The sequence below is a fragment of the Narcine bancroftii genome, chromosome 14, assembly GCF_036971445.1.
Source record: "Narcine bancroftii isolate sNarBan1 chromosome 14, sNarBan1.hap1, whole genome shotgun sequence".
NCBI lineage: Eukaryota > Metazoa > Chordata > Chondrichthyes > Torpediniformes > Narcinidae > Narcine > Narcine bancroftii.
In genome coordinates, this window is record NC_091482.1 from 30,570,671 (window position 1) to 30,597,751 (window position 27,081).

General features: G+C 42.8%; 1 protein-coding gene across 6 annotated transcripts in view; it reads right to left on the reverse strand.

Moving 5' to 3' along the window:
• Positions 1–27,081, reverse strand: part of hip1 (huntingtin interacting protein 1) — a 296,345-nt gene that overhangs the window by 108,891 nt on the left and 160,373 nt on the right. For 5 of the 6 annotated variants that reach the window (XM_069911170.1, XM_069911171.1, XM_069911173.1 and 2 more), the window contains 3 exons: positions 23,795–23,851; positions 11,346–11,426; positions 1,619–1,695 (listed from right to left, as the gene is read on the reverse strand). In XM_069911170.1, coding sequence (XP_069767271.1) covers positions 1,619–1,695; positions 11,346–11,426; positions 23,795–23,851 — 215 coding nt within the window. The remainder of the gene's footprint in view (positions 1–1,618; positions 1,696–11,345; positions 11,427–23,794; positions 23,852–27,081) is intronic. The other variant, XM_069911174.1, reaches the window with a different exon arrangement.

Below are 27,081 nucleotides of genomic sequence, written 5' to 3' on the forward strand. Positions count from 1 at the left end.
CGCCACAGACTAAAATCTTTTTTTTTAATGTTTTTCATGCAGTCAATAGAAGTACATAGAAGATCAATTAAACTTGACTGGTTCATGGAGGAGGGCCCATACACTTTGAGCAGAATCGTGAAAAAGTTGAGAATTGCTGTTCCAGAGGGAGAGAAAAGAAACCAAGAGAGTTATCACAAGATATAGGGGCAGACCATCAAGTCAGCTTTGCCATTCAAATCATGAGCTGATTAAGCTCCACACCCCAGTTTTCTCCATGTAACCCTTGATGCCCTGACTAATCAAATACTTGTCAATCTCTGCCTTAAATACACTCAACAACTTCATTTCCACAGCTGCCTATGGCAACAAATGCCTATGGCAACAAGTTCCTCTGACCAAAGAAATGTCTTTGTTTTAAATTGATGCCCTTTTATACTGATGTTATGCCGTCTTGTCCTAGAATCCCCTACCTAGCCAATACTTTTAGCCGCTACATTTAGTCTCTGAGAAGTCAAATGAATAAAAAGCTGTCCCTTGCCGTTGAAGCGCTAAACGCCAAAGGCCAATTCCATCAAGAAGCACAAGAGTGAGAAAACTGTCTTGTGTCCAAGTAACACATGCCAAAGTAAATAACAATTATTCCACATTAATGAAAAACCCAAATGATCATACAAGAGAAGTAACAACTGATCTTTCCACATAATGCAGCATTAAATATAGTTAATTCTTTTCCATACCATGCAGATACAAGTAGCTAGACAGGGAAAGTGTGTGTACTCCATCTAGGGAAATGTAATCTTAATTAAATTGCATTTCTAATGACATTGATTTGAAGATCCTTGTCTGTCATTCAGCTGGTTAAAGAGTTGACTAACCAAATTATAAAAAATAATTTGGAGAACTTCTCAAGAAATCACAAGAAAAAGATTTGAGCATTGATTGCAAATTCACATCTAGAAAGACATTAACTGGTGGATAAATAACTGAGTAGAATCAAATTTCTGAAAATGTAAGTGCCTCAGAACTGTATTATCCCAATCGAATTTAGACATGAATTGATTACAGGGAATCTGACAACAAACCCTCACCAAACCTAGCTGCTTTCACTGAAAATGGAATGAAATCTAACAATGTGGTTCCCAATAAAATAAATTCTTAGTTTTCGAAAAAAAAACTTTTATCAGTTATTTCAAACATGTTAACTTCTACTTCAATGCCCTCCTGCACAAAAAAAGTGTATGACCATTCAGAGAGCTACCCCTCCCAATCACTTCTCAGTTATTTTTCTCTTCTGCCTCCCCCCACCCATATCCACTTGCCTGTTGCCTTGTACTCCTCCCCCTCCCTAAACGTTCGTTCCCTTTGCTTCTATTGATGCTGTGTGAGCTGCTGAGTATTGCGCATGACCAAATGTGCCATTTTCCATAAAACCTTCACAGCTCCACAGTGAGTGAAAATACTTCAGTTTAAACTGAGCTGCTCTAAATTCTGAACTAATTTCATAATAAAGTAATATTTTAAGGTTTATAGATGACATAGAATCTATGCTTCATCTACAGTCTTCTTTATCGTGTAACTATTTTGAAAACAAAAGTGACTTGTATTCAGATGAAGCAAATTTAATCACATTACTTACAAATTATTTACATCATTTTCACCCGTTTCCTCTAGTTGCCTGTCTGTCATCTGAAGATTGCCTGGAAATCTGGGATTCTACATGAAAAACAAAGTGGAAAAGTACATTAAAAACAAATTTAAAAGTTCTGATTCAGAACCCTTTTAAGCAGAGAAAATAAAGCAGAAAGTTGCACTTGAGAGAGTTGTAGTTCTTATAAAGCATTATTGTCCCTCTCTTTGGACATCATCGGGCTTGCTCAGTACCTTCAGGATATGCTGGTTTTATTTTGGGTTTCCAGTATATTGTATTTTTCACAGAAAGCTCCAACTCCAAAGAAACTTGCTCAACCCACTAAATTCAGCAAAACTGCAGAGTTGAGTTCAAAGGCTCTACAGCAGAAAAATATGTAAACATCTGGTAGCAGCTGTTGCTAAAATTAACAACAGAGGCCATAGTTGGAATTTATTATGGGATTTCATCGCAAGTTTTTATGACAGTTTGGCAGCATTCCCTTAATACTTGGGAGTTCTGTACACGTATGGGCGAGTCCTGAGAGAGTGCTTTTGTCCTGGAATGTCCACAATCTATTGCCTTCCATGGATGCTGCCAGACCTGTCAAGTTCCTCCAGCATTTTCTGTGTGGCTCCACTAACATGTACCTGGGTATCTTAACTCTCAACTACATTTAACAATTTACCTGGATTCATTTTTTCTTTTTTTTTTAAAAAAAACATTGCCAAACTCCCCAGAACTATAAATGTTCCTCACCCAAAGAAAATAAGCCTAACTTCATCTCTCACTTCAATGTCCAAACCAAAATAATTGTCAGAAATGCATCATTGGGACAAATCTTGCATGATGAGAAATTATTTCAAATTTAGCAACTGGATAGAACATTTAATTATTTATCATAAACTGAGGCTGAGCAGAAATCTATAAACACCAATAAAATTGATTGGATAAGTGGAAAAAATAAATAATGGAGATGTATAATAATTATACAGCAATAGACCATTCTCATCGTACATGTTTGAAACAAGTTAAAATGAAGTTGTTTCATTTTGATTTGTTAACCTAGCAGCTGCCCATAATTATCACTCAATCTAGTAAGAATACAATAAATCAGATCTCTCATCTCAGTGGAGGCATGAGTAACTTGTTTTGAGAATAACCTCGACCACCGATTTGCTAGATTATACCCTTTCATACAGCCACTTCAATGCAGGAACATTGTGTCATGGCTTCTGTGTAAAAGATGCCAACACGGAATGGGGGGGGGGGGTTCATTGTAGTCTCGCCTTTAAACTGGCAGCAGAGGCAGTCACAGCGTCAGATTGACATCTGTGTAAAAAGGGCAACCTGTCAGATGGTGACCAGGATAGGAAAGGATGTGTTTTTTAACTGCATAAAAGCCCCCCCTCCCCAAAACAATGGGGAATATTTAAAACATTTTTGAGTATTTTACAGGTAAGCATTTAAAACTTGGACAAAACATGCAACTTGGACAACAGGGAAAATCTTTTTAATAATAACATTGCTGTAATTTCAAGAGAAAACAAAGCAGCTTAGCTATAGCAGAAAACATTTTATAAAAACAAACTGCCGCTGTCAGTCCCCACGCTTGTCCCACTGCCCTGCTCTCTCCCGCCTGCCCGCTGTCCATCCCCATGCTGGTCGCACTGCCCTTCTCTCTCCAGGGTGGGGGAATGGGGCAGTGGGACCAGGGCAGGGACTGACAACGGACCACTGGGAGAGTCTCCTGGCAGCCCGCCACCAGCCCACAACCATAGATGGCGGTGATGCTAGTGAGCCACGCAGCGACAATGATCTCTGTCAGTGTTACTCACCACTATCACCATAATTTCAACTTTGCATACAAGACCCGGAGTATATTTTTGAGCCATGTTTTGGGAAAAAGAGGATCTAACATACCATCAAATGCTGTATGTTATACATCACACTAGACACCAATAGTGTTGTGCTGCACATCCCACCTCTTTTGCTCCAGGAATGCTGGCTTGCTGTGTAAAATGTCGCAGTGGCCCAGCATTATTTGGTTTAGTGTAAACAAGCAAAGTCGGCTTAATGACGGATATTCTTTACAGAAGTATTGCGGGATCTCTGTGTGAAAAGGTCTAATAATTCTGGAAGTTCAAACCTTCACCGAAGGTACAGATATTTCCCTGTCAGTCAGTCACCTGCTGCAGGAAATTTGAGGATAAACAAAGATGACCTGCCAAATTACCTTAATTAGAAGGGTTAATTGTGCGAAAATGAAAGTGATGCCAAGACTGCAATATCTCTTTCAATCATTGCCAATTTCTTTGCCTAAGAATTTTTTGAAGATATTTAATGGTCATATAAGACAATTTCTTTGAAATAATAAAATGCCCATGATTGCCATGGAGAAACTGACATGGGAATATAAATTGCGAAGATTAAGATTACCAGATTTTAAAAAAATTATTTAGCAGCCATGGCGAGGTTCCTCTCTTCCTTTTTCAAACAGAACTCTCCCTCATGGATCAAAATGGGACTACGTACAATAAGAGAGGGTGGAGCAAAGGATTTCATTTATAAATGTAATGTCGAATTATTAATTAAAAAAAACATTTAACCCCATTCCAATATATATGATTAAAATCTGGTATGAAATTAATGAGAGCACTGGAAAAAAAATGTGGGGATATCACCAAAAGCACCATTGTGCCAGAACAAACTATTGCCCATGAACTTGGGCAATAGAATTTTAAATATTTGGCATGAGAAAGGTATTAAACCTATTGAAGATTGCTATGAAGAAGGGAAACTTATGTATTTTGAACAACTAGAACAAAAATATAATCTGTCAAATGGAACCTTCCACTGATTCTTTCAGTTGAGGTCCTTCTTGCAAGAGAGGCAAGGTCCCACGATGCCCCTGCCCTCACTAAATTAATAACTAGGATGTATTCTGTTCTCCAAGGAGAAAGTGTTAAGCCAGGCCTACAAAGATCCAGGGAGAGGTGAGAGTTGGATCTAGATGTTACAATACCAGAGATGTATTGGTCTGACTGGTTAATGTGAGATATGGACTGGACCAATATAATTTTCTACATCAATTGTATCTTACGCCACAAAAATTACATAAATCAAAATCTGACATATGTGAAATGTGCTTTAGGTGTGGCATCGACATTGGACATGGTCCTGTGGGAAGGTAAGATCATTCAGGCATGACACTGCTGAAACACTATGTGAAGTAACCTTCACATACAGAGCTGTACCTTCTGGGTAACTTTATGGATGTGAGAAATAAATGACTAAATATATCAAACACCTGGAAATCCAACTCTCCCCTACTTATTGTTTGATGGGGTGAGGAGATGTATAGTCTTATACCCATGGAGAAAATTACATAACTTTAAAAAATAAATGACATTTTCATTAAGATATGGCAATCATATTTAGATTATATAGGGGTCCAATTGTAAACTTGACACTTCAATGTATAGAAAGATGTGATTATCCCAGAAAAAGGATCATGAAAAACAAGAGCTCTGATGATCCATAAAATTATATTCTTATATTTGGGGGTGGGGGAGGGAAAAGGGGAGATTTTTTCTTTTTCTTTTGTCTTGTAAACATTTAATATATACTTGAAATGTATAAAAGGAGGTCCTTAGACCACTTGGAATCGGTAGAATCGGCAATCTCCGTCAGGCTGAGGGATCTCTAAACACCCCACGGATATACAACAACTCCGCGGGAGTTTTAAACACTCGAGCAGGTACAACCACTACTCCGTGGATAACAACAATAACTCTGTAGTTTACAACAACTCTGGGAGTTTTAAAGTACTCCAGCAGGTACAACAGCAGCAGCAGACCCTCGAGCCACGTAAAGACGGCCTGGCAACGTGGACGCAGAGGGGGGCTACAGGTCAAACTGAGACACCGGGGCCTGAGGATTACACTCCCTACCATTCTCCTGGCCAATGTAAAGTCCTTGAAGAACAAACCTGATGAACTCCAAGACAGATTTCAACATCAGAGAGATATCAGGGAGTGCTGTGTGATGTGTTTTATGGAAACATGGCTAAACGTGGACATTCCAGACACGGCAGTGCAGTCCAAAGGCTATACCCTCCATCGCGCTGATTGAACACTGGCATCTGGGAAAATGAGGGGAGGTGGCATTTGCGTCATCATCAATTCATTGTGGTGCATAAACGTGATGATCATGTCCCAGTCCTGCTCCCCCAATTAGGAACATCTGGTGATCAAGTGTCGCCTATTCTACCTCCTGAGGGAGTTCATCCTGGTCGCTGTGTACATTCTGCCCAGGCTAACGTCAGTCTGGCACTGGAGGGACTGAGCACTGTGATAAACAGCCATGAGACAGCACATCCTGATGCCTTCCCGATCATTATGGGAAACTCTGATAAACTACCACCAACACGTCACATGTGAGACCAGCGGAACCAACACATTCAACCACTGCTACACCACCATGAAGAATGCATACTGAGTCATACCATGACCGCACTTCAGCAAGTCTGATCACCTGAATGTACTTCTACTCCCAGCATACAGGCAGAGACTGAAGACCACATCACCAGTGGTGAAGACGGCGAAGGTATAATCAAGGGAGGCGGAGGAGTGTCTGCAGGACTGCTTTGAATCGGAGGACTGAAACATATTCAAGAACTCATCCATAGACTTGAATGAATATGCATCAGGTGTCACCGACTTCATCAAGAACTGCATGGATGAGTGTGATCCCACGTGCATATACCGGGTGTTCCCCAACCAGAAGCCCTGGATGAATCAGAGAACCTGCAACCTGCTGAGGTTGAGAATAAGGGTATTTAAGGCCGGGGATTGAGATCTTTACAAGAAATCCATGAACAACCTGCAGAGGTCCATTTTCCGAAGCAACGTGGCAATTCCGGAGGAAACTAGAGCCAGCTCAGCGTGCGACATCACAGGCACTAGACTTCACTCCTTCGAGGACATCAACATGAGGCGGTGTCTTAAAGAAAAAAAGCAGCCTCCATCCTCAAAGACTCCCCCACCACCCAGGCCATCCCCTCTTCACTCTGCTACCATCAGGGAAAAGCATTTAGCGGCACAAGGACAGCTTCTTCCCCGCTGCCATCAGATTGCTGAATAATCAATGAATGAACCAAAGACACTGCCTGACTTTTTGTTCATTATTATTGTTATTAATTTACTTTATTTTTATAGTAATGTTGTAAGATGGTTATAATATGAATGTTTGCACTGTGGTGCTGTCGCAAAATTCCAAATATCATGACTTGTTCATGACAATAAATCCTGATTCTGAAAGACTTTATGAATATATTTATGGAAAGATAAAGAATTTATAGATTTGACGTTGGTTCTGAATGAAATCTTGAAAATGAAGTTTAGTTAAGTCGATCAAGAAAATAAAATGTGAGATTAAGGAAAAAAAGGAAGGAAATGTCAGAATAAGTGTCTTTACAGCCCATTTACGTGCTTGTTTTTTGGTCTCAGAGCTTTGTTTTCCCCATGGAACATCTGTGGCTCATGCATGTATGATACAACAGGAGATTGAGGCAGAACCTGTCCTTGGAGTCTGGAGAAAGCTCCTCATGTCACATTCATCAGCATAAAGTTTCCCCTCAAGGCATTTTCTGGTCACCACTTGTTTTTAATGAATAGATCTACTCTGGGTTTCAGCTGTGAGCTGCTGGTGCAAATCTTCTGCTGACATGAGACATCTTTTTGCCATATGCCATGGGTTTGTCTTTTCCAGTCAAACAAGTCTTGAACACCAGCATCATTTTCATCAAACCAACCTTGGTGGTGTCAGCTGTCAAAGCTAATACACAGCATATACCTTTTAAAACCTTCCTGAAATGGACATGAGATTAAGTACGTCTCATGATTATGCAATTTTTTAAAAAATTCTCCCCCTCCTTCATAATGCTCTCAGATAGGATCAACTATTTCCACTTTGAAACCATAGCTATAATCAATATATGACCATAAAGCATAAAGACTGACCATTGCAAGGATCGGAATTAGCTAATATAACCTGTAAGGCAATGTCCAACAAAGCAGGATCCTGTTTGCTGTTTGCTGTGAAATGATAGCATGGTTTGTCCAGTTTTAATTGATCAAACACTATTAAAGAACAGAAAGCTTTAGGGTGTCTTTTGGACTTTCAGTCAAAGTAGTTCCCCTTCCACCAACAATATCTGAAGATTGTTTGTACAAATTAGTTGGATCAGATCCTGAACACTGTACTTCAAAACAGAGGTTCAGTGATTGTAAAGTTTTGGGATGTCCTAAAATCATGAAAGGTACATCTTTTTCATAGTTTTTTTTACACTAAATAAGGCTTGAGAATATTAGAAAAATATCCATAAAGCAAATCAAGCTATTTCAGAAACAAATAGTAAATTTCTCCAAGAGAGGAACAAGCCAAATTGGAAAAGCCCAATCTGTCTGCTGTTGCCACAGGTCCACAACAGACACCATTTTCATGGTCCTGCATTCATTCCTGTAATATCTGGAATAATCACCCATGTCCAACTTCTATTTATTGACCTCAGCTCTATCTTCAACACCATGGACCCAAAACTCTGATATACAGGTATCAACATCCCACTCAATCCTGACTTCCTGATCTACAGACTGCGAGCAATGAAGATTGGTGACAACATCTCCTCCACAATAATCCTTCACAGCAGACCCCTACAAGGCTGTATACTCAGCCCCTTAATGACTATGTGGCCAAATTCTGCTCTAACTCCAACAACAAGTTTGCAAATCTGATGAGAGTGAGTGAAAGAAAGAGAAAGAGAATCAGTGATAGGTGTGCCAGATGGAGTACAATGTTGGTAACTGTGAAGTCATCCATTTTGGAAGGTAATGATGAAAGATTGCAGTGCATTGTTGCGAAGAGGGAATTGGAAAAGACGCCCCTCAATGCCAAAACAAAGGAGCTGGAAGCTAACCAAGAAACGGAGGAAAGCACACATTCCTGTACTCAGCAATGTTGCTGAGATGAAGATGTGGACAACTTCAAATTCTCAGGAGTACAGATCACCAACATCCCCAGGTCTAACCACGTTAATATTACAGCCATGAAAACTAACCTCCCCTCAGTCAACACTTCTCACTCTCAGTTGAGGTGCTCAAATATTAAAGGCCTCATCTCTGTGCATTCATCCTCTTCTCCTTCGCCTCCATTGAGCAGAAAGTATATGTGTTTGAGAACACGACCTCCAGGTTTGGGATCTGTGATGATCAAAGTGGATGTTACCATGAAAGGCAGCTTTCAGCACCAACAGAGGGATAGGATAGGAAGAGCAAGTTCTGGGCTCCAGAACCAGTTCCTTCCTAAGGGCAGAGGGAGAATTGTATGCTTGGGCAGCTACCTTTGTGAAATGTTATTGTAGGGGCCAGGTCAGGGGAATATGAAAGGAGAGGGCATAAAGTCAAGATGAAGGGACAAGATTTAAAAAAGATCTGAAGGGCACCTTTTTCACAAAGAGGGTGGTGGTTTTCTGGAACAAGCTGGCAAAGGGGGTGTAGACAATTCTAACATTCAAAAGACATTTAGATAGGATAGGAAAGGTGTAGAGGGATATGAGTCGAACGCAAGCTATGTGGTCAGCATGGATGTTGGGCCAAAGGGCCTGTTTCCATGCTGTAGAACTCTACTATTCAGGAACTGAAGGGCATACTGTATGTTTAAGTTGAGATGGAAATACTTAAGAAATATTTGCATGACAACTTTCTCATTCAGATGGTAATTGCTATCAGGAACGAGCTGCCAGCAGAAGCTATTGAAGCAGATGCAATTATAACATTCAAAAGGCATTTGGACAGGTATGTGGTTAGGAAAGGCTAAGAAGATGATAGATCAAATGCAGAAAAATGGGATGAGCCCAGAATGCCAGCTTGGTGAGCATGGATAAGTTGGGCCGAAGGACCTCTCCCATGCTCTATGACTACGGCTTGCTCTTACCTCCAAAAACACTCATCTCCAGCAGGAGATCCAGTGCAGGGACATGTCAGTATCTTGGCTTCAACATAGAACCTTTCCTATTGCTTCATCTTCTGGAGCCAAATCACTCATCACTAGCATCAGAATGTGGGCCATGTATAACACAAGCATCCATTCCCACTTTGTCTGCTTTAAGCACGTTTGATAGATTTTCAGGAAAGAACACTAAACAAGTTGGAACTCATGATCCAGAGCCAGGCCAATCCTTCCCAGAATGCCGACAGGTCTACCTATGCCATTAAACCTGCAACTGAGTGAAAGCGGAAGCAACCGAGCCTACAAGATACAGCCGGGCCACCCTCAGTTGCCTTAACTTACCACTTTGGAAAGCCCTCGTGGTCAGGAGTAACCTTGAAATAATTTATACTTGCTGCACCAGCAAATGTGGATACCTATATCTCGTAATGCTAAACTGTGCAGACCACGACATTATAATCATCATCCTCTGACTGCAGCAGGTCAAATACCACATCCAAAGAAAGAGCCCAACATTAAACTTTGACACTCACATGGCAATTCCTAACCAGCAAGATTATCACTTCCACATCAAAGGAGTCATGGGTGTCGCTGCTAGTGCTCAAACCACAATGACCAATCCTATGGAAAGAGCTGGCGACTTTCAATCTCTCCAGAGTGCACAATAGAAGGATCTTCCCTAGGATATTTCAAAAATATTCAACCATGCGAGTTGATCATTGTTGTCTCTTCATGTTGCTGGAGATCCAGCTACAAGTCAAGGATCTCCACCAATGCCATCACTAACAACCCAAGGATTCCCACCAATGCCATTTCTTAAAGGTCAAGGACCTATACCTATGGCACCAGTTCAAGATCCATTTTCTCCATTCACCTCAAGAGGCATCCACATGATGGTTTTCATCATTTAAACTATCTGGGCTCACTTGTGTAGAAATGTCACTTAGTTTAGGTCCTATGTGTTTCTTGAACCATACCATAGTAATAAGCAAGCACGTTGAGGAATACATAGTAACCACAGATCAAATTTTACATAAATACGCAACTCCTGTTAACTGTAGACCCAGAATCATCGTCCCTGAAATGAACCACATCCTTGGAACACCCTCATTTTCACCACCTCCCAATGACCTCTGTGGATGCCACAAGCTCACAGATCCTGTTCCAGATTCTCCCGTTGTTAGCCGCTGCAGTGAGATGCAAAATGAAACCTCTGAGGTGCCATCTTCAAGAGGAGGTTTAGATCTTATGTCCCAGGTGCCCCCTCACATACTGAATGTCACAAAGCTTTTCACAAGGAAAGCAAGTGCTCATTGCTTCCTGCCGATCATTACCCAACAAGCAGTACAAATCAGGCATTTACTACTGCTATGTATCGGCACCTGCTGTGTTCAAGTCAGTTGTCAGTAATTTTTAAAAATATTTTATTAACTCTTGATCAGCTTGAAAGCCTTCTGGAATGATATACAGTATGAAAGACAGAATCTGTCTAAGTGACACAAGATTTTTCATCCACAGTACCCTTGTCAACCCTTTCTGTTCATTGTGTAGAGCAAAAAGCTGAAGTTGCCTGTCATCTCAAATAGATGCAGATGCTCCTCAGACATTTCTGGGAATCAAGGCCTTCTTCAGGCATGTTATCTCAATCTGTTTTTTTTCAATAGATTGCAATAGATGGAAAGAATCCCACAATAAATAATGAAATGAAGCCAGAGAAGTTGCTTACCTTACTGTGGAATTCCATCCTTATTATTAGTAGTTTGAGGTAGACACAGCTCAGTCTCCCGTAGCCTTCACTTAAATGACCCTTCCAAGAATGAATTTTAAAAAACACAAAATTAGACAGTCTAGTATTTCAACCCAAAAAAATACATAAAGAAATATATATATCTATATATACGCCTTTAAAATCTGAACGTTTTTGTAGCTGCTTATCAGTCCTTTGAGGCAGGTCAGTTGAGGCATTTCAACAGGTCTCAGAGGCACTCTGTAGAAAAGGGAAATGAGTAGATATTTATCGGGCAGTATTCCCGCTTGGAATATGGTAACACCAGCTGGACTTTGGAAGCATCTTGTGTTCGACCCTGACCATGCTTGTGTGGTGAGTTCCCTCGTACCACAGACAGGATAGTTAGAAGGTTAGTTAGTTCAATTTTTCCCTCTGTCGGTGCAAGGCAGGAGAATTAGGAAAAGTTGATGAGCACGTGAGCGAGGGAGCACTCAGACCTAGCGTAGACTTTTGGATTCCCTTGGCCCAAATGGTCCCCTTATGCATCAAGAGAAAATATAAAGAACTATGTGACATCAGCTTTGGCTGTAATTCTGCACTGAATAACTGTCCTGTGAACATTGTGCATTATTATTTTAACTGCAACATCAACAGCTCAGTTCACATTGGTGTTACAATCAGAAAAATAGCGATTGTCTCAGCTCACATTTTAAGAATGGAAAAATAAGGGACTGATATAGCAAAAGCCAAATTCAAGAAGCACCAGCACTCAGACAAGAGAAACAACAATGTCTACATTTGCAGCTGCCCATAATGACCAGGTAATGCAAGAAGAATGGCATTAGAGCACATAGTCAGTTAGTGCTGGCTACTGAAACATTGGCTGTTCATCATTTCCAGACAGGCTGATATTCAGTGGACAATGATGCGTTTCAAATGAGGTCGTAACAATATTAGCAGCTCAATACGGTAACAGAACCTACGATGTGTTACAGTGTCCACATGGATAATCAGCATTCCTCCAAATTGACCTTTTACTTATTTCCAATTTCCTTTGCTCTATTGTTGTGGAAGCTGCCCGGGCTCTAAGCCAAGAATACACTCCGGAAATCTTGCTTGATTATGCTTTTTGTGAGACAGCTAGCGTTAATGGAGCAATGTAATTAGAAGCTAATGTTGCTAACAATACAGGCATTTTTTCCAATTATTTCCTGAAATTCATGTATTTATTTCAGAATTTCAAAAATTACAATTTATCTCAAAACATTTTTAATCACAAGAAAGAAAGGCTGTGACAAGAAAATTGGAAGCTCCCAACAGAAGGAACATTCAGCAAAAGGAACTTCTGACGATTCAAGTCTAACTTTTGACCTGGCATCATTTATGACAGTTCATGGATAAGAGCTCCAGATTCTTGAAATTATGCCAAACCTGCTGGCATGTGCAGGTTTGAAATCCTGTAAAATCAGCCTGGATTTTGCAAGTAACTATCCGCAGTTCTCTGTGTTACAGGCAAGTCTCAAAGATATGGCCCAACTGCTGGCGCTGGTTGTTCCCCCATCACTTCAGGGTTGGATCATCATGGAGACCAGTGCAGAAATGTGATGCTGCTGAGCTCCCCCACTATTTATGCTGGAGAATCTATTCAATTAACTTGTACCAGCAACAAACAAATCTGCTGGAGGAACTAATAAGCAGATTGAGCAGCTTCAGTGGATGAAGAAGAATCACCAATGTTTCTGGCCAGAACTGTTCTAGCCCAAAACATTGACTGCTATGGATGCTCCTCACCCCACTGAGTTCCTCAAGTGGGTTGTTTGCTGCTTCAGATTCGAACATCTGCAATCTCACTTGTGCCTCTCCAACTTGCGTCAGGTTGTGTTTGGAGCACAGACAGGTGTCACACTCAGTTCAATGCAGGTTACAATAGTGAGGGTAGGAGCTTAACAGATGTTTCAACTAAGGTACGAGTTTACAGTGTTGTAGCTTTAATTATTTCCATTTTAAATTTTTTAAATACTTAATTGCAAAAAGCTTGGAGATGTTTATCCCATTTCTGGCATCCCACACAACACTGCATTCATGCCGTGGAGGTCCGATCAGCATAAGGTGATTCTGCAAAAGACTCCACTGCTCATCTCCTCAGTCCAACTCTTCAAATTTAATCTAACCCATTTCTTTTTGGACTCACCTCATATTTTTTATGCTTCCAATTTCCCTTTCCCATGTTAGTCTCGAGAAAAGAGTCCCAACCCAAAACACCTTGCCATTGATGCTACCTGAGTCTCTCCATAGAATCATAGCATCCCACAGCACAGAAAACTGGCCATTCAGCCCTTCTAGTGTGTGGCAAACACTATTTCACTAGTCCCACCCACCTGCTCCCATTCCATATCCCTCCAGACCTCCCCCATCCATTTAGCCATCCAATCTATTTTTAAAACTCAAGATCGAGCCCACATTCACTACATCAGATGACAGCCCATTCCACACACTCACCACTCTCTGAATTAAGAACTTTCCCCTAATGTTTCCCCTAAACTTTTCCCCTTTCAGCTTAAAACTCTGACCTCTCGCATTTATCTCCCTCAATCTAAGTGGAAAAAGCCAACTTGCATTCTCTCTGTCTATACTGCTCAATCTTGTTCTTCTTTCTTTGGCTTGGCTTCGCGGACGAAGATTTATGGAGGGGGTAAAAGTCCACGTCAGCTGCAGGCTCGATTGTGGCTGACAAGTCCGATGCGGGACAGGCAGACACGGTTGCAGCGGTTGCAGGGAAAAATTGGTTGGTTGGGGTTGGGTGTTGGGTTTTTCCTCCTTTGTCTTTTGTCAGTGAGGTGGGCTTTGCGGTCTTCTTCAAAGGAGGTTGCTGCCCGCCGAACTGTGAGGCGCCAAGATGCACGGTTTGAGGCGATATCAGCCCACTGGCGGTGGTCAATGTGGCAGGCACCAAGAGATTTCTTTAGGCAGTCCTTGTACCTCTTCTTTGGTGCACCTCTGTCACGGTGGCCAGTGGAGAGCTCGCCATATAACACGATCTTGGGAAGCCGATGGTCCTCCATTCTGGAGACGTGACCCACCCAGCGCAGCTGGATCTTCAGCAGCGTGGACTCGATGCTGTCGGCCTCTGCCATCTCGAGTACTTCGATGTTAGGGATGAAGTCGCTCCAATGAATGTTGAGGATGGAGCGGAGACAACGCTGGTGGAAGCGTTCTAGGAACCGTAGGTGATGCCGGTAGAGGACCCATGACTCGGAGCCGAACAGGAGTGTGGGCATGACAACGGCTCCGTATACGCTAATCTTTGTGAGGTTTTTCAGTTGATTGTCCCTCCAGACTCCTTTGTGTAGCCCTCCAAAGGCGCTATTTGCCTTGGAGAGTCTGTTGTCTATCTCGTTGTCGATCCTTGCATCTGATGAAATGGTGCAGCCGAGATAGGTAAACCTCTATCAAATCTCCCCTCATTCTTCTTCACTCCAAGGAATAAAGTCCTGACCGGTTTAATCTTTCCCTGCGCTTAGTATTAGAGGGGGGAATTAAGTGGGTTAGGTAGGTTAAGTAATAAGTTAAAGTTTAATTCTGTTTTCTTGTTCAAATATAATTAAAAACTACTTTTGTTTAAGTAATCTGGTCTTGTGGTGCATATCTATTACTGCTGGTTTTTGGGGTCCTCCGTAACACCAGATCTCTCTGCTTCTCTGCACTCCTCAGTGCCCTACCATTTACTAGTTATGTCCTAACTTGGTTTGCTCTGCCAAAATGCAACACCTCACACTTGCCTGTATTAAACTCCATCAGCCATTTACTGGTCCATTCTCCCAGTTGGTCCAGATCCCGCTGCAAGGTTTGAAAATTACGTCAGAATCCACGACACCTCCTATCTTTGTGTCATCAGCCAACTTGCTAATCCAATATAGACAACAAACAACCACAGTCCCAATTCAGATCCTAAGACACACCCAGTGGTAGATTAACTACCACCTGGGCCACTAGGCTGAGCTTTAGTAAGGCCCCCGCAGGGTCAGCATCATGGGTGGGGGGGAATCTGCGGGCCATGCCCACCCGCAGCACTAGCGGCACCAAAGCAACTACACATTTTATTATGTTTTCAGTTCCTGACTCAAATTTAAGGTCTCCATCAGAGGTGCAGTGCCATCGGAGCTTATCAGGCCACTTTGGGGCCATTCCAGCTATGGATGGTTCTAGACTATTTTGAGCCCTAGGCCAGGCTGAGCGCGGGGGAAAGGGGCGCTACGGCTGTGGTCAAGCCTAGACCCAGACCCAGCCAATTTCCCCTTTCCCTGCTGCTGCATTGCGTTCAGCCTGCGCCATCCAGGCAGAGGGGTAACTGGGTGGGGGGGGAAGAGAACAACCCTCCCCCCCACCTTTTCATCTCGGAAACGCCCCTGAACCTCTCCCACAACACATATTTTTGCCACAAATGCTGTGGTCTCACAGTTCAAAAACAGGCACCACTAATCTGCCCTCCCTGCTGATTGGGCTATTAGACAGTGTGGATCACATGCCACACATGCGTGAATTGCGCGAACAGAATTCAATGTTCGAAAAGTAAATTGGAGAGGGAGGGAAAGCCTGAGAGGCAAGATCTGTAAATGTTTGTTTTATTTAAAAACTAAATTAATTTGCAAATTATGCCCCACAGTTCACGTAAGCCGAGGGGAGGGTTCGGAGTCAGTGTCAGGATCTCCTGTCACCGGTGCTCCCGGGTCCCAACTCTGAACCCTCCCCTGTCCCTTTGGCCTACTGATGTGCTCCAGATGAGACCAAAACAATCTGTGCAATACAAAGTATCGAGGATGCTTTGGCCTCCCCAGCAATAAATCATGCTTTGTTGCAATTAAATACATTTTGCAGCTGTTTTCATGAATTGCAATTTTTGAAAATGTATTAAGTGTAATGATAATGCTTGCGTGTTACACATCTGCTACAATTTAAATGCACCCCCATAATAACTGTGATTGGCGACGAGTTTGTGGTAGTATTTAAGGTCTGGTATCGTCACAGGTTGACACAGGGCTCCCGTCGCACCAAAACAACCACGCCTCCCCTCCCTTGCTCAGCCCAGTCAGCTCAGCCCCCCACTGATCCCTTGCACAGTCTGGCACCGACCGGGCCCAAAAAGTGGCCAGATGAGATGCTAGAATGGCACTCCGATGAGCTTCAGCAGCACTGTACCCCTGTGGAGATATTAAATTTGAGACAGAAATTGAAAAGATAATAAAATGTGTAGTTGTTTTGGTGACACTAGTGCTGTAGGTGAGCATGGCCAGCGAATGCCCACCCCCCCCCACGGCTAAGGACATTTTGAATATTTCTGCCAGAGCCCGTGCAATTTCTACACTAATCTCCCTCAAGGTTTGAAGGAATATCATATCCAGCCCTGGGGATTTGTCTACCTTGATTTGCTGTAAGGCAGCAAGCAGCTTCTCCTTCTTAATTTCCATGTTCCATGACACTTCTTTTTGTTTCCCTTCCACACCAGAGTCCCTGGTGTGCATGCGCAGTAGGCCGAGGGGAGGATTTGGAGTCGGGACTTGGGCATCAGGACCTCTGGTGTGGTCTGAGGGGGAGGGTTAATGTCAGGCTTCAGGAGCTCATGTGACACTGAGACCACGGCATCTGTGGCAGATGCTATGGTCTCGCAGTTCAACGATATGCAGTGCGGGAGGGCTGTAGGGTCAGGGGTGCTGCGGGGCTGAAAATGCAAGAGGAGTGGTTATTCTCCCTGCTCCCCTCCCCCCCCCCCCCAAGCTACGCTGCTGCTCGGGCTCCCAGGCAGGAGTGGGGACCTTGGTGGGGAGGTGTCAGTGATCAGCGGCAGCAGTTGGGAGGGGGAGTGTGTGCAGGTGAAGACTGGGTCAGAGGCGAGCTCCAACACGAGAACCAGAACAGTCCCTGCCGGAACGAGCCCCAGGAAGCCTCCTTGGGGATTGCTAGCAGCGGTGGGAATGTGTCGGAGATTGGCGGTGGAACATGGAGGGGTCTCAGTGGCTCAGTGGTCGGCAGCAGTATTGGGGATGTGTCAAGGATCGGCAGCAGCCAGCATTTTTTTGGTGAGAATTAAGCATTATTTTAATGCTTAAAAAGCCTTCCCTTGTCATTTGTTGTTGTTTAAACATTGATAGAAGTGAGTTTATGTTGCTACTGGGCTGTTTTTTAAAAATGACTAGTTCTCTAAAAAATTCAATCTCCAAATAGTCCAGTCACATCCATTTCAGATAATCGGAGTTGTACTGTACATTTGAAAGCCACTTTAAGGAAATTTAAAATTTTGTAAGAAACCAGGAGTCCATCTGTGCAACCAGAATATATCCCACTTGTACAATAAGTAATGAATTATTGGTTTTCATCCACTTCGTGAGTTTAACAGGCTGCGAGGCAGCTCCATGCTGCCAGACAGCAGGCTTATCATTTGAAAATCGACTTAAGGGAGACATTGCAGTCAAGACAAAGGCTGGGTCATATTTCTTACAGTTCATGTTCTTATAAAGCTACTTTCACATTTTCCACAACATCGCAGCAACAGTGACATTTTGAAAATCACACAGGTGCATTTTGGGAAACAATGTCACCTCACAAGTAAAAGCCGGTAATCACTGATATAGCTGATGTTTTTTTTTATTTGGAAATGATAAATAAATAAGGGCAATTTTTTGACTGTAGGACAATGCATTTGTTGGTCACAGGTGCTCAGGAATAATTTTCACACTTTAGAGTACATTAACAATTCTGCATCACAAAGCTAACCCACTGCAAATAAAAGCCTCCGCTTTTCTCTCCTTTGTTAATGGTCAACTTGTTCTGGCCAGGACTCAGATGGACTTCCTTGGTTAATCAAGTTCATTATGCAATTTCCTGTGAATTAAACGCCTGCCTCGACTGCTTTAACAATATCAGGATTCATAAGCAATCACTAGTGATAAAGTGAGATGATCAGACTGAAGCAACAGGGTACATCTACTGAACCTTTAACAAAGCTTCACATTATTCTTCAAACAAAAAACAGCTTCAAAATGTTAGCACTTCAACACCACCTCTTTCAAAAATGTGTTTACTTTCCAGTTTGATCCAAAAATTAATTCTTGAATAATCGGAATTCACAATATTTTCATATCCAAATAATCAATAAACAAATGCCGAGCATATTTGACTTTGAAATTACAATCCTATTGTACGTAAATGCCCTGTCTTTAAATCCACAAAGGAGAATGGTGATATAGCATTTGCAGCATTAACTTTCAATGTAAACAATAATTTTTTTTTTGTCAAGTAAATTTAATACCATTGTTGAGGATTATTTCAGTGTTATGGGGGTTTTGGAATGATGTAGATCAATGAGGCATTAATAAAACCTGTTTCAATGTATATTTATCAGCAGTTCTCAGTTTTGTAAATAAAAGGATAGTTTTACAACCAATAGTTCTATCTACAGATATCACAGTGGGGTGGAGTGGTGGGGGGGATTCGTGAAATGAGGTTTGCAAACTTGCAGGACTGAGATGCTCTTGTATGCATCAGCCAAGCATAAGGCATGGATGGGGCTCTACTAATTGAAAGCAAATCAAAGCAGACATCAGGCACCTTTCCTTTTCTCACCCTATTTTCCTTTTCACTTCCATCCTCAGCTTACCAAGTTCAGTATGGTCCTCACTAGGGTTTTTCATCTAGCTCAAATCATGCACTTCCTTTTTGCACTTTTCATCTTTTATGTCATCCAGTGAGCCAAACCTATGATTGCCCTGCCGTTCCTCCTTGTGGGAATGTTCCTTGAAATCAAAACAGAAAATGCTGGAAACTCTTCAGCATTGTGGAAAGAGAATGGGGTGAGAATTTCAGGGCAGAGACCATTCTGACAATAGGTCTTCAAACTGAAAGCTGAACTTTTTCCTCTCTTCCTACAGATGCTGCCTGACTGCTGAGTATTTCCAGCACTGACCCTTCTTCATTTCCAACACCAACAGTTCTTTCATTATTCCATTTACTGCACCAAAATATCTGCTCATTGTTCAATTATCTATATGACTTGTTTTATCTTTCTTGTACATATCCTTTTGCATCTCGTTGAAGTTAGCATTCAACAAATTTCACAGTAAAAATGTAGATTTCCTCATCAAAATCAAAAGTGACCACAAATCCTCCCCATTGCCAACCCCCCCCCCCCTCCCCATTACTAAAGCTTCCTTTGCAGATTTCCAAGCTCCATATACAACAAATCACAGCTGAAATTATAAAATCCACCAGGTCCTGTCTTCAACTACCAAATTTTCAACTTTCATCGAAATGGCCTCGATCAGAGTGGACCCAGGAGAGCAGACACACAATGTTGCTCCATAGGGTTCAATTCCCCAGTCCTAATGCTGGCGGCTCTGTATAGGCATTAAACGGCTTGTTAGATGGTGCTTTTAAACTAAAATGCTGCAATCACAGGTCTGTGCCCAAGATAGTGGCACCTGTACTTGGAAGCAGCCAGGTTACAGGCTCCAGGGAAACAGCAGACAAGCACAGGGCTCCAGAAATGGGAGAAACACCCCTCCAGTGAGGAGAAGCAGAAGAGACAACCCTACAGGACAGTGGCTATGACAATGTACCAGCAAGGAGCTCAGCGGCCAGAGGACCCTACAGGACAGTCACCATAGCAGCAGACCAGCGAGTGGCTCAGCTGCTGAGAGACCCGCCCAAGGCCACGGGTGACTTGCCCGTGGGGAGACCCATACGTGGTGTGGGCTGCTGGAGACTGACTCATGGGAGCTATGTATCAGAGCCAGGATTTGAGAGGGGGCTGAGGGCAAGAAGGAATCGTGTGGGGGGCTTGGATCTGAAGCTCAGGTTGACAACGGATAGAACAAGGATCTGTGAAGCTGCAGGAATGCTAGAAGAGAATCCACAGACACTCATTGACTCTGAAAGAAGTCATTTGCTTCTCTTTCTCTCTACAAGGGGCACTGACCGGGTGACACTAATGTTGACACCTTATCTGTCTTACAAAGGAAGAAGGCAACTTTGTGTAATTTTACATGTTCTGTATTATCACATCCAAAGGCGCTATTTGCCTTGGCGAGTCTGTTGTCTATCTCTTTGTCGATCCTTGCATCAGATGAAATGGTGCAGCCGAGGTAGGTAAACAGGTTGACCGTTTTGTTCTGTGTGCCCGATGGAGATGTGGGGGGGCTGGTAGTCATGGTGGGGAGCTGGCTGATGGAGGACCTCAGTTTTCTTCAGGCTGACTTTCAGGCCAAACATTTTGGCAATTTCTGCAAAGCAGGACGTCATGCGCTGCAGAGCTGGCTCTGAATGGGCAACTAAAGTGGCATCGTCTGCAAAGAGTAGTTCACGGACAAGTTGCTCGTGTCTTGGTGTGAGCTTGCAGGCGCCTCAGATTGAAGAGACTGCCATCCGTGCAGTACCGGATGTAAACGACGTCTTAATTGTTGAGGTCTTTCATGGCTTGTTTCAGCATCATGCTGAATAAGATAGTAAAGAGGGTTGGCGCGAAGACGCAGCAATTGCTTCACGCCGTTGTCAATGGAGAAGGGTTCGGAGAGCTCATTGCTGTATCTGTCACGACCTTGTTGGTTTTCGTGCAGTTGGATAACCATGTTGAGGAACTTGGGGGGGGCATCCGAGGCGCTCTAGTATTTGTCAAAGTCCTTTCCTGCTTTGAAAGACTACACAAAAGAGTCTGGAAAAACAACCACCTGAAGAAACACACAAGGATCAGCGTGTACAGAGCCATTGTCATACCCACGCTCCTGTTCGGCTCCGAATCATGGGTCCTCTACCAGCATCACCTACGGCTCCTAGAATGCTTCCATCAGCGCTGTCTCCGCTCCATCCTCAACATTCATTGGAATGACTTCATCACCAACATCGAAGTACTCGAGCTGGCAGAGTCCACAAGCATCGAATCCATGCTGCTGAAGACCAAATTGCGCTGGGTAGGTCACGTCTCCAGAATGGAGGACCATCGCCTTCCCAAGATCGTGTTATATGGCGAGCTCTCCACTGGCCACCGAGACAGAGGTGCACCAAAGAAGAGGTACAAGGACTGCTTAAAGAAATCTCTTGGTGCCTGCCACATTGACCACCGCCAGTGGGCTGATATCACCTCAAACCGTGCATCTTGGCGCCTCACAGTTCGGCGGGCAGCAACTTCTTTGAAGTTGCCCACCTCACTGACAAAAGACAAAGGAGGAAAAACCCAACTCCCAACCCCAACCAACCAATTTTCCCTTGCAACCGCTGCAACCGTGCCTGCCTGTCCCGCATCGGACTTGTCAGTCACCAATGAGCCTGCAGCAGACGTGGACATACCCCTCCATAAATCTTCGTCCGCGAAGCCAAGCCACATGAAAGTAAATAAATCTTGATCAAAATAATCTCCACTAATTTCATGTAGTTGGCTGCATTAATCTCATTATCTCAACCCTCAAAAAAACCCCTGCAGCCCATTTATGCTTTATCTCCAATGGTAACTTGCTTCTGTACCCTTTTAGAGTGAGTGACAAATCTCCCTGCCAGTCCACCACACTCTGAACCTTTCTTGATAAATTTCTGCCTCACTTCCTCCCTTCTCCAAACTTGAAACACTCCCCTCAAACATCACTAATTACAGTGGAACCCTGTTATAACAAGATAGTTGGGGTCCAAAAAAATTTGTATCACGCGAGGTCAGGCTCAATCGGGGTTCACAAAAAAACAGAGTTTTTCAAAAAAATCAAGAACACGTATATAATATCTGCATTTGCAATCATCTATTTATTTCTTACAATCATCATTTTATGTCTTTAAAAAAAAGCAATCGAGTGTTTGCTGCCTGAACGCAGCAGGTCATCGGTGGCGAGCGAAGGCCAAAATGCCTCTGAGATGGAGGATTTTTATGTTGTTCACATCCTGGACCTCCAGGCAACGAAGGCTAGATTCAAGGTGCTCAATGGCTTCAGACTCTTTTGGGGGGTGGGACTGAAGGCTCCTCATAATCATCCTCCTGTGGTTCGGGAACTGGTGCTATAGTAAAGTTATGGACAATCTTGGAGTCCATCAGATGCTCATATGTTGGGCATTCGTCATCGGCAGAGTATCACTGGTAAAAATTCTCTTTGCTAGTTTCAAACAGCCTCTACGCCTCACCCACCTCTTCATCTGTGAAGCCGTAGAATTCTTACTCATCATCATCATCTTCATCTTCCTTGGTGGATTTTCATGATGAAAAAGCTCCCAGCATTTTTCCACACAAGGAGCTGACTGCTGCCCAGCCTTTCCTACCTAAGTGGCAAACTTCTTTAATGTTCATGCTTTTCTGATAGTCTTCCAGCGTTGTTGATTCATCTACAATTCTACAAATTAATCCACATCTGTAATTTTGCTTGAACACGGAGCAAATGAGTGCGGACAGCAGGGACAAAAGTTTTGTAAATCCTCAAAAATGGCACTGGTCATCCAAGCATTGCTGCTACGCACGTACTTGAATAAACGACCATGTTGACTTGGTGGAAACAGCGGGGAGAGTGAAATTTGCCAATCATGAGCGTTTTTAACTTGTGTTCCACTCTTGTAAATATAAAACGACGTCACGCAATCTTTGCATTGTTTGAACTCCTCACGTCGAAGGGCATCATCTTTACTAGACAGCGTGCAGTCTGGGATCATCTTGTAGCAGAGGCCTGTTTCATCACAGTTGTATACTTGTACTTCAACGTAGTCACGTTCTTCTAAGAGTTTTTAGTTCTGCTGGGTATTCATTGGTGGCAGCCCTATCGGCTGAGCGAATTTCTCAAGACACTAACACTTGAGACAGCATTTAACCCGGTCTAGCCATCCATTACTAGGTGTGAACTGTGAGGTTTATCCGTTGATCAGATGCTCAAACTTCTCAGCTTGACCTTTGAGAATAGGCCCAGATATTGGAAGGCCTTCTGAGCACGCTTGAATGAGCCACTCATACAGGGAGTCATCGAGGTTGACATCTTTGGCTGTCGTCACATATTTGGCCTTTAATCCTGCCCTTTCCTTGACTTTCCAAAGTGACAGGCGTAATTTATCGTCCTGAGATTTCCAGCCATGAAGTGTTGATTTAGGTTCGCCGAGGTCTCACGCAACTTGGGTTTGACTTTTATTCTTGATTCGCATCAAATGCATGAAGCTTATCTTTCCTGGAGAAAACTTTTTGCTTTCTAACAGTGCATTTAATTTTGAAAAAAAATTCACTTCCGGAAACATTATTTCCGGATTCACATTAAATTGGAGCGCATTAAATTGGGGTTCCACTGCTTGCAGTTGGGCTGCCAAGTGTTTCATCTTTATTCTAATCCCAATGACTTTAAAGGTTTAAACTAATTACTATGAACATGATATTGATACACCTAGTAAATGAAGCTCACAGAGTATTGAGAACAATGGATGAACAGAAAGAAACCCATGGTACTTACCCACATTCTGCTCATGTCACTCAGCTCATTTTTGTATCGTATGGAATCTTGAAGAACCTGCAGCAAAATGAGATTATGTGCAAGGACCCCATGAAACTCACAAAGAAACAAATACCCATTAAGTCAAAACTACAATTACAAAATGTTGAAATAAAATTTACATTATGTTAATAGAAAACTCAGTGGGGAAGCAAGTTTCTCCATTTAGAAAATCAAAGACAGAAAATTTATTTTCTCTGGTCCTTAATACAAATTGCAAGTTTTCAGAAAGCAAAAGCTTCAGATATCTCAACAATGATAACCTTCTCAATGCAATATTGTGGCGACGCACATAATTGCAGTGGCGAACCGTCCCTTACGCACGGGTGGCCCAATGTAGCATGTTGTGAGTGAGCGCAGCGCCAAGACTGAACCAGCAGGCTGTGTGCTCAGGTATCACAACTAACTGATTTTATTTGAATCTCGTGTGCAGTCTTTAAGCCTGACTCCGTTCCACCCCTTACACACCGGTGCTTGCATCACATTGATGTGAGCGCGTATGCACCCTTCTGGTCTGTCCCAGAAGAGACGGTCCCGCGACGCCATATTTGCCGCAGCTGCCCCACTGCGCCCATGCGTAACAAGCGGGGCCGCTTCAATTATATGCATCACCACACAACCTCCCCCACACCCCACCCCCCACCAGAACCAGCACCGATGGTCTTGCGAAGCATCGCAGGTGAGGCGTCCCCTTCAGTGGCCTTACAAAGTCCTGAACAGGAATGTGTCCATGTTCGTTCTCTACATTGGCGGCAAAGAAGAGCTGTTCACATAGACCAAATGAAGCCTGCCCACTTAGACTTGTCTCAGCTGATACAGGTCCCACCATCAGTGCGCAGAGGACAACCGCCGAAGCAGCACACCTCACCCGTGAGGTGCCAGACCATTGCCAGACCATCGGTGCCAGTTCGGGGAAGAGGGAGTTGGGTGGCAACACACATAAATGCAATGGCGAACCGGCCCTGCTTGATATACACGGGCAGCGGGGCAGCCATGGCAAAGATGGCATTACAGGACTGTCTCTTCCGGGACAGACTGGAAGGGTGCGCATGCGCTTGCGTTGTGATGCGAGCACCAATGCATAAGGGGCGGAACAGAATCGGACTTAAAGGCTGCGCGTGAGATTCAAATAAAATCAGTTAGTTGTGATACCTGAGCACACATCCTGCTGCTTCAGTCTCGGCGCTGTGCTCACTCACAACACGCCACAATATCAGCCTTTTACTCCATTGTTTTGGTCACACAATCATGTGCAGTGGGAAAGGTTGGGTTAGAGCCAGCATCTGGAGCAACAAAGAGACTTTTTCTAAACCTATCCATCCCCATTTACAAATGGTGGATCATAGGCCAAGGGATCAGAATAGCAGTAACAACAGGAGTGGTGGAAGATAAAATAATCAACTGACAATTGTTATCTGGTTCTACATTTGCGAATAAAAGTGTTGTTGAACAGCCTTTCATGCATGTTCCATCCCAATAAAAATTCTCTATCAAATCGTTTTAACCATCTGACAGTAGTTATCACAAAGCAACAAAAAAAAATCAGAGAATGTTAAACAATGCCCATTAGATTCAGAATAAGGATTCAATCCACAACCAAGAAAGAAGTTGCAGACAGAAACTTTTTTCAAAATTGGAACATCAAAGTCCAAAGCACCATTTACCCAAAAAACCAGGATTCAGCTGCCTCATTCCACAGTTGAAAAATTAAGTAAGATTTCTTTCCAATGATTGTGTTCAGAAAAATTTTCATTCCATGCAAGCTCCATAGAGGTTCACTGCTTAAGCACAATGTTTTCTTATAAACGGTTTAGAAATCCATTACATAAATTATGGAGATATGTCACTTTACAATGAATCTCGCTGTCATAAAATTTCTTACATTTCATATTATCTGGCAAAGAGTCTGCAAAGCCAGCAATTTCAAAACTTGAAACTTTGACAGGTGATAAATGAAAAAAACACTATATCCAGAACTGTCAACATTAGGCATATTCTAGTGTGAAAATTTTAACAGCAACCGATACGATTAAGGTACCCATCAGTTTCAACTGTCACAGCACCAGCTGATAGCCAAGGGGTCAGATGGGTACAGTCTTCCTAAATCACTAATCTGTACCTTCTCTGCTCCATTCCTTCCTTCATTCTCATCTTTCCTTGCAGCCATTTGACTCTGTCTTTTATCTCCTGAAGGATGTCAGGAATTTTTCAGAGTACTTTTCCTCTTTGTGACTTTGGGTTTTTCACACAGGGAGATGACATGGCAAGAGGGATAAAGAAATGTTTGATCACAAGGCTCTGACCAGGTGGGGTATGCTCAAGGGCCCCAGCTAATCTTTCTTGGATGTGGATTGAATCCTTATTCTGAATCTAATGGGCCCCATTTCAGAAATTTCAAGACAATGGAGTTTGCAGGTACTGTTATTTTCAATAATAGGTGAATTATTGAGAATTTTGCAGAAGCTGACCATTAAATGTTGTTAATTCTCATCAACAAGTCCAGGAACACGACAATTTTAGCTGGGCAACTTCACAGAATATGCTCTGAAATACTCACATGACCTCAAATGTCTATTGGTATATTTCTTTTGGAAGAGTCTGGAAATGATAATACTGTTTACATTTAACCATGTACATTCCCAAAAGGGGAGTACAAGGCCTAATTGATCAATTGCACCAACAATAATTCAGCAGAATGGAAAAGAATCTCTTAAAAACATGTTCGGAATGGATTTGACAGGATGGATGAACTAATGTTTCATATGGTGCAGGAGTCCAGAACTGAGGCTGAGGGATCAAACACTCAAGATCAAGGTGAAAGGAAGTTTCTTCTCAAAGGTTGCAGATGCTTGGAATTCTGCCAAATCTCTCAGTATATTCAGAGCTGAGATTTATGCAGGTTATTGGGACTGAGCAGAAAAACTGAAATGAAGCCAAAGCTTCTTGGACTACAGGGGAAACTCAGTGGGCCATACGATCTACTCCTATTCTTTATCCAATGCTCATTAAGCAGCTTCACTCAAATTCCATTTGAACCTGCCTTATAATGCAGAGGAGGTAGGATTACATCTTCCATGCAGCATTTTGTCGTATCTGTACTCGCAGATCCGTCCCTGTATCTTGGGAAAATTATCTCCGTGTGATAATACATAAGTTTATCATGAGACCGACTTCAAAATATAAAAAGAGTTTAGCTATGAAACACTTGCTAACTTCAGTCATCCATAAGTCAATTAATGACTGCCACA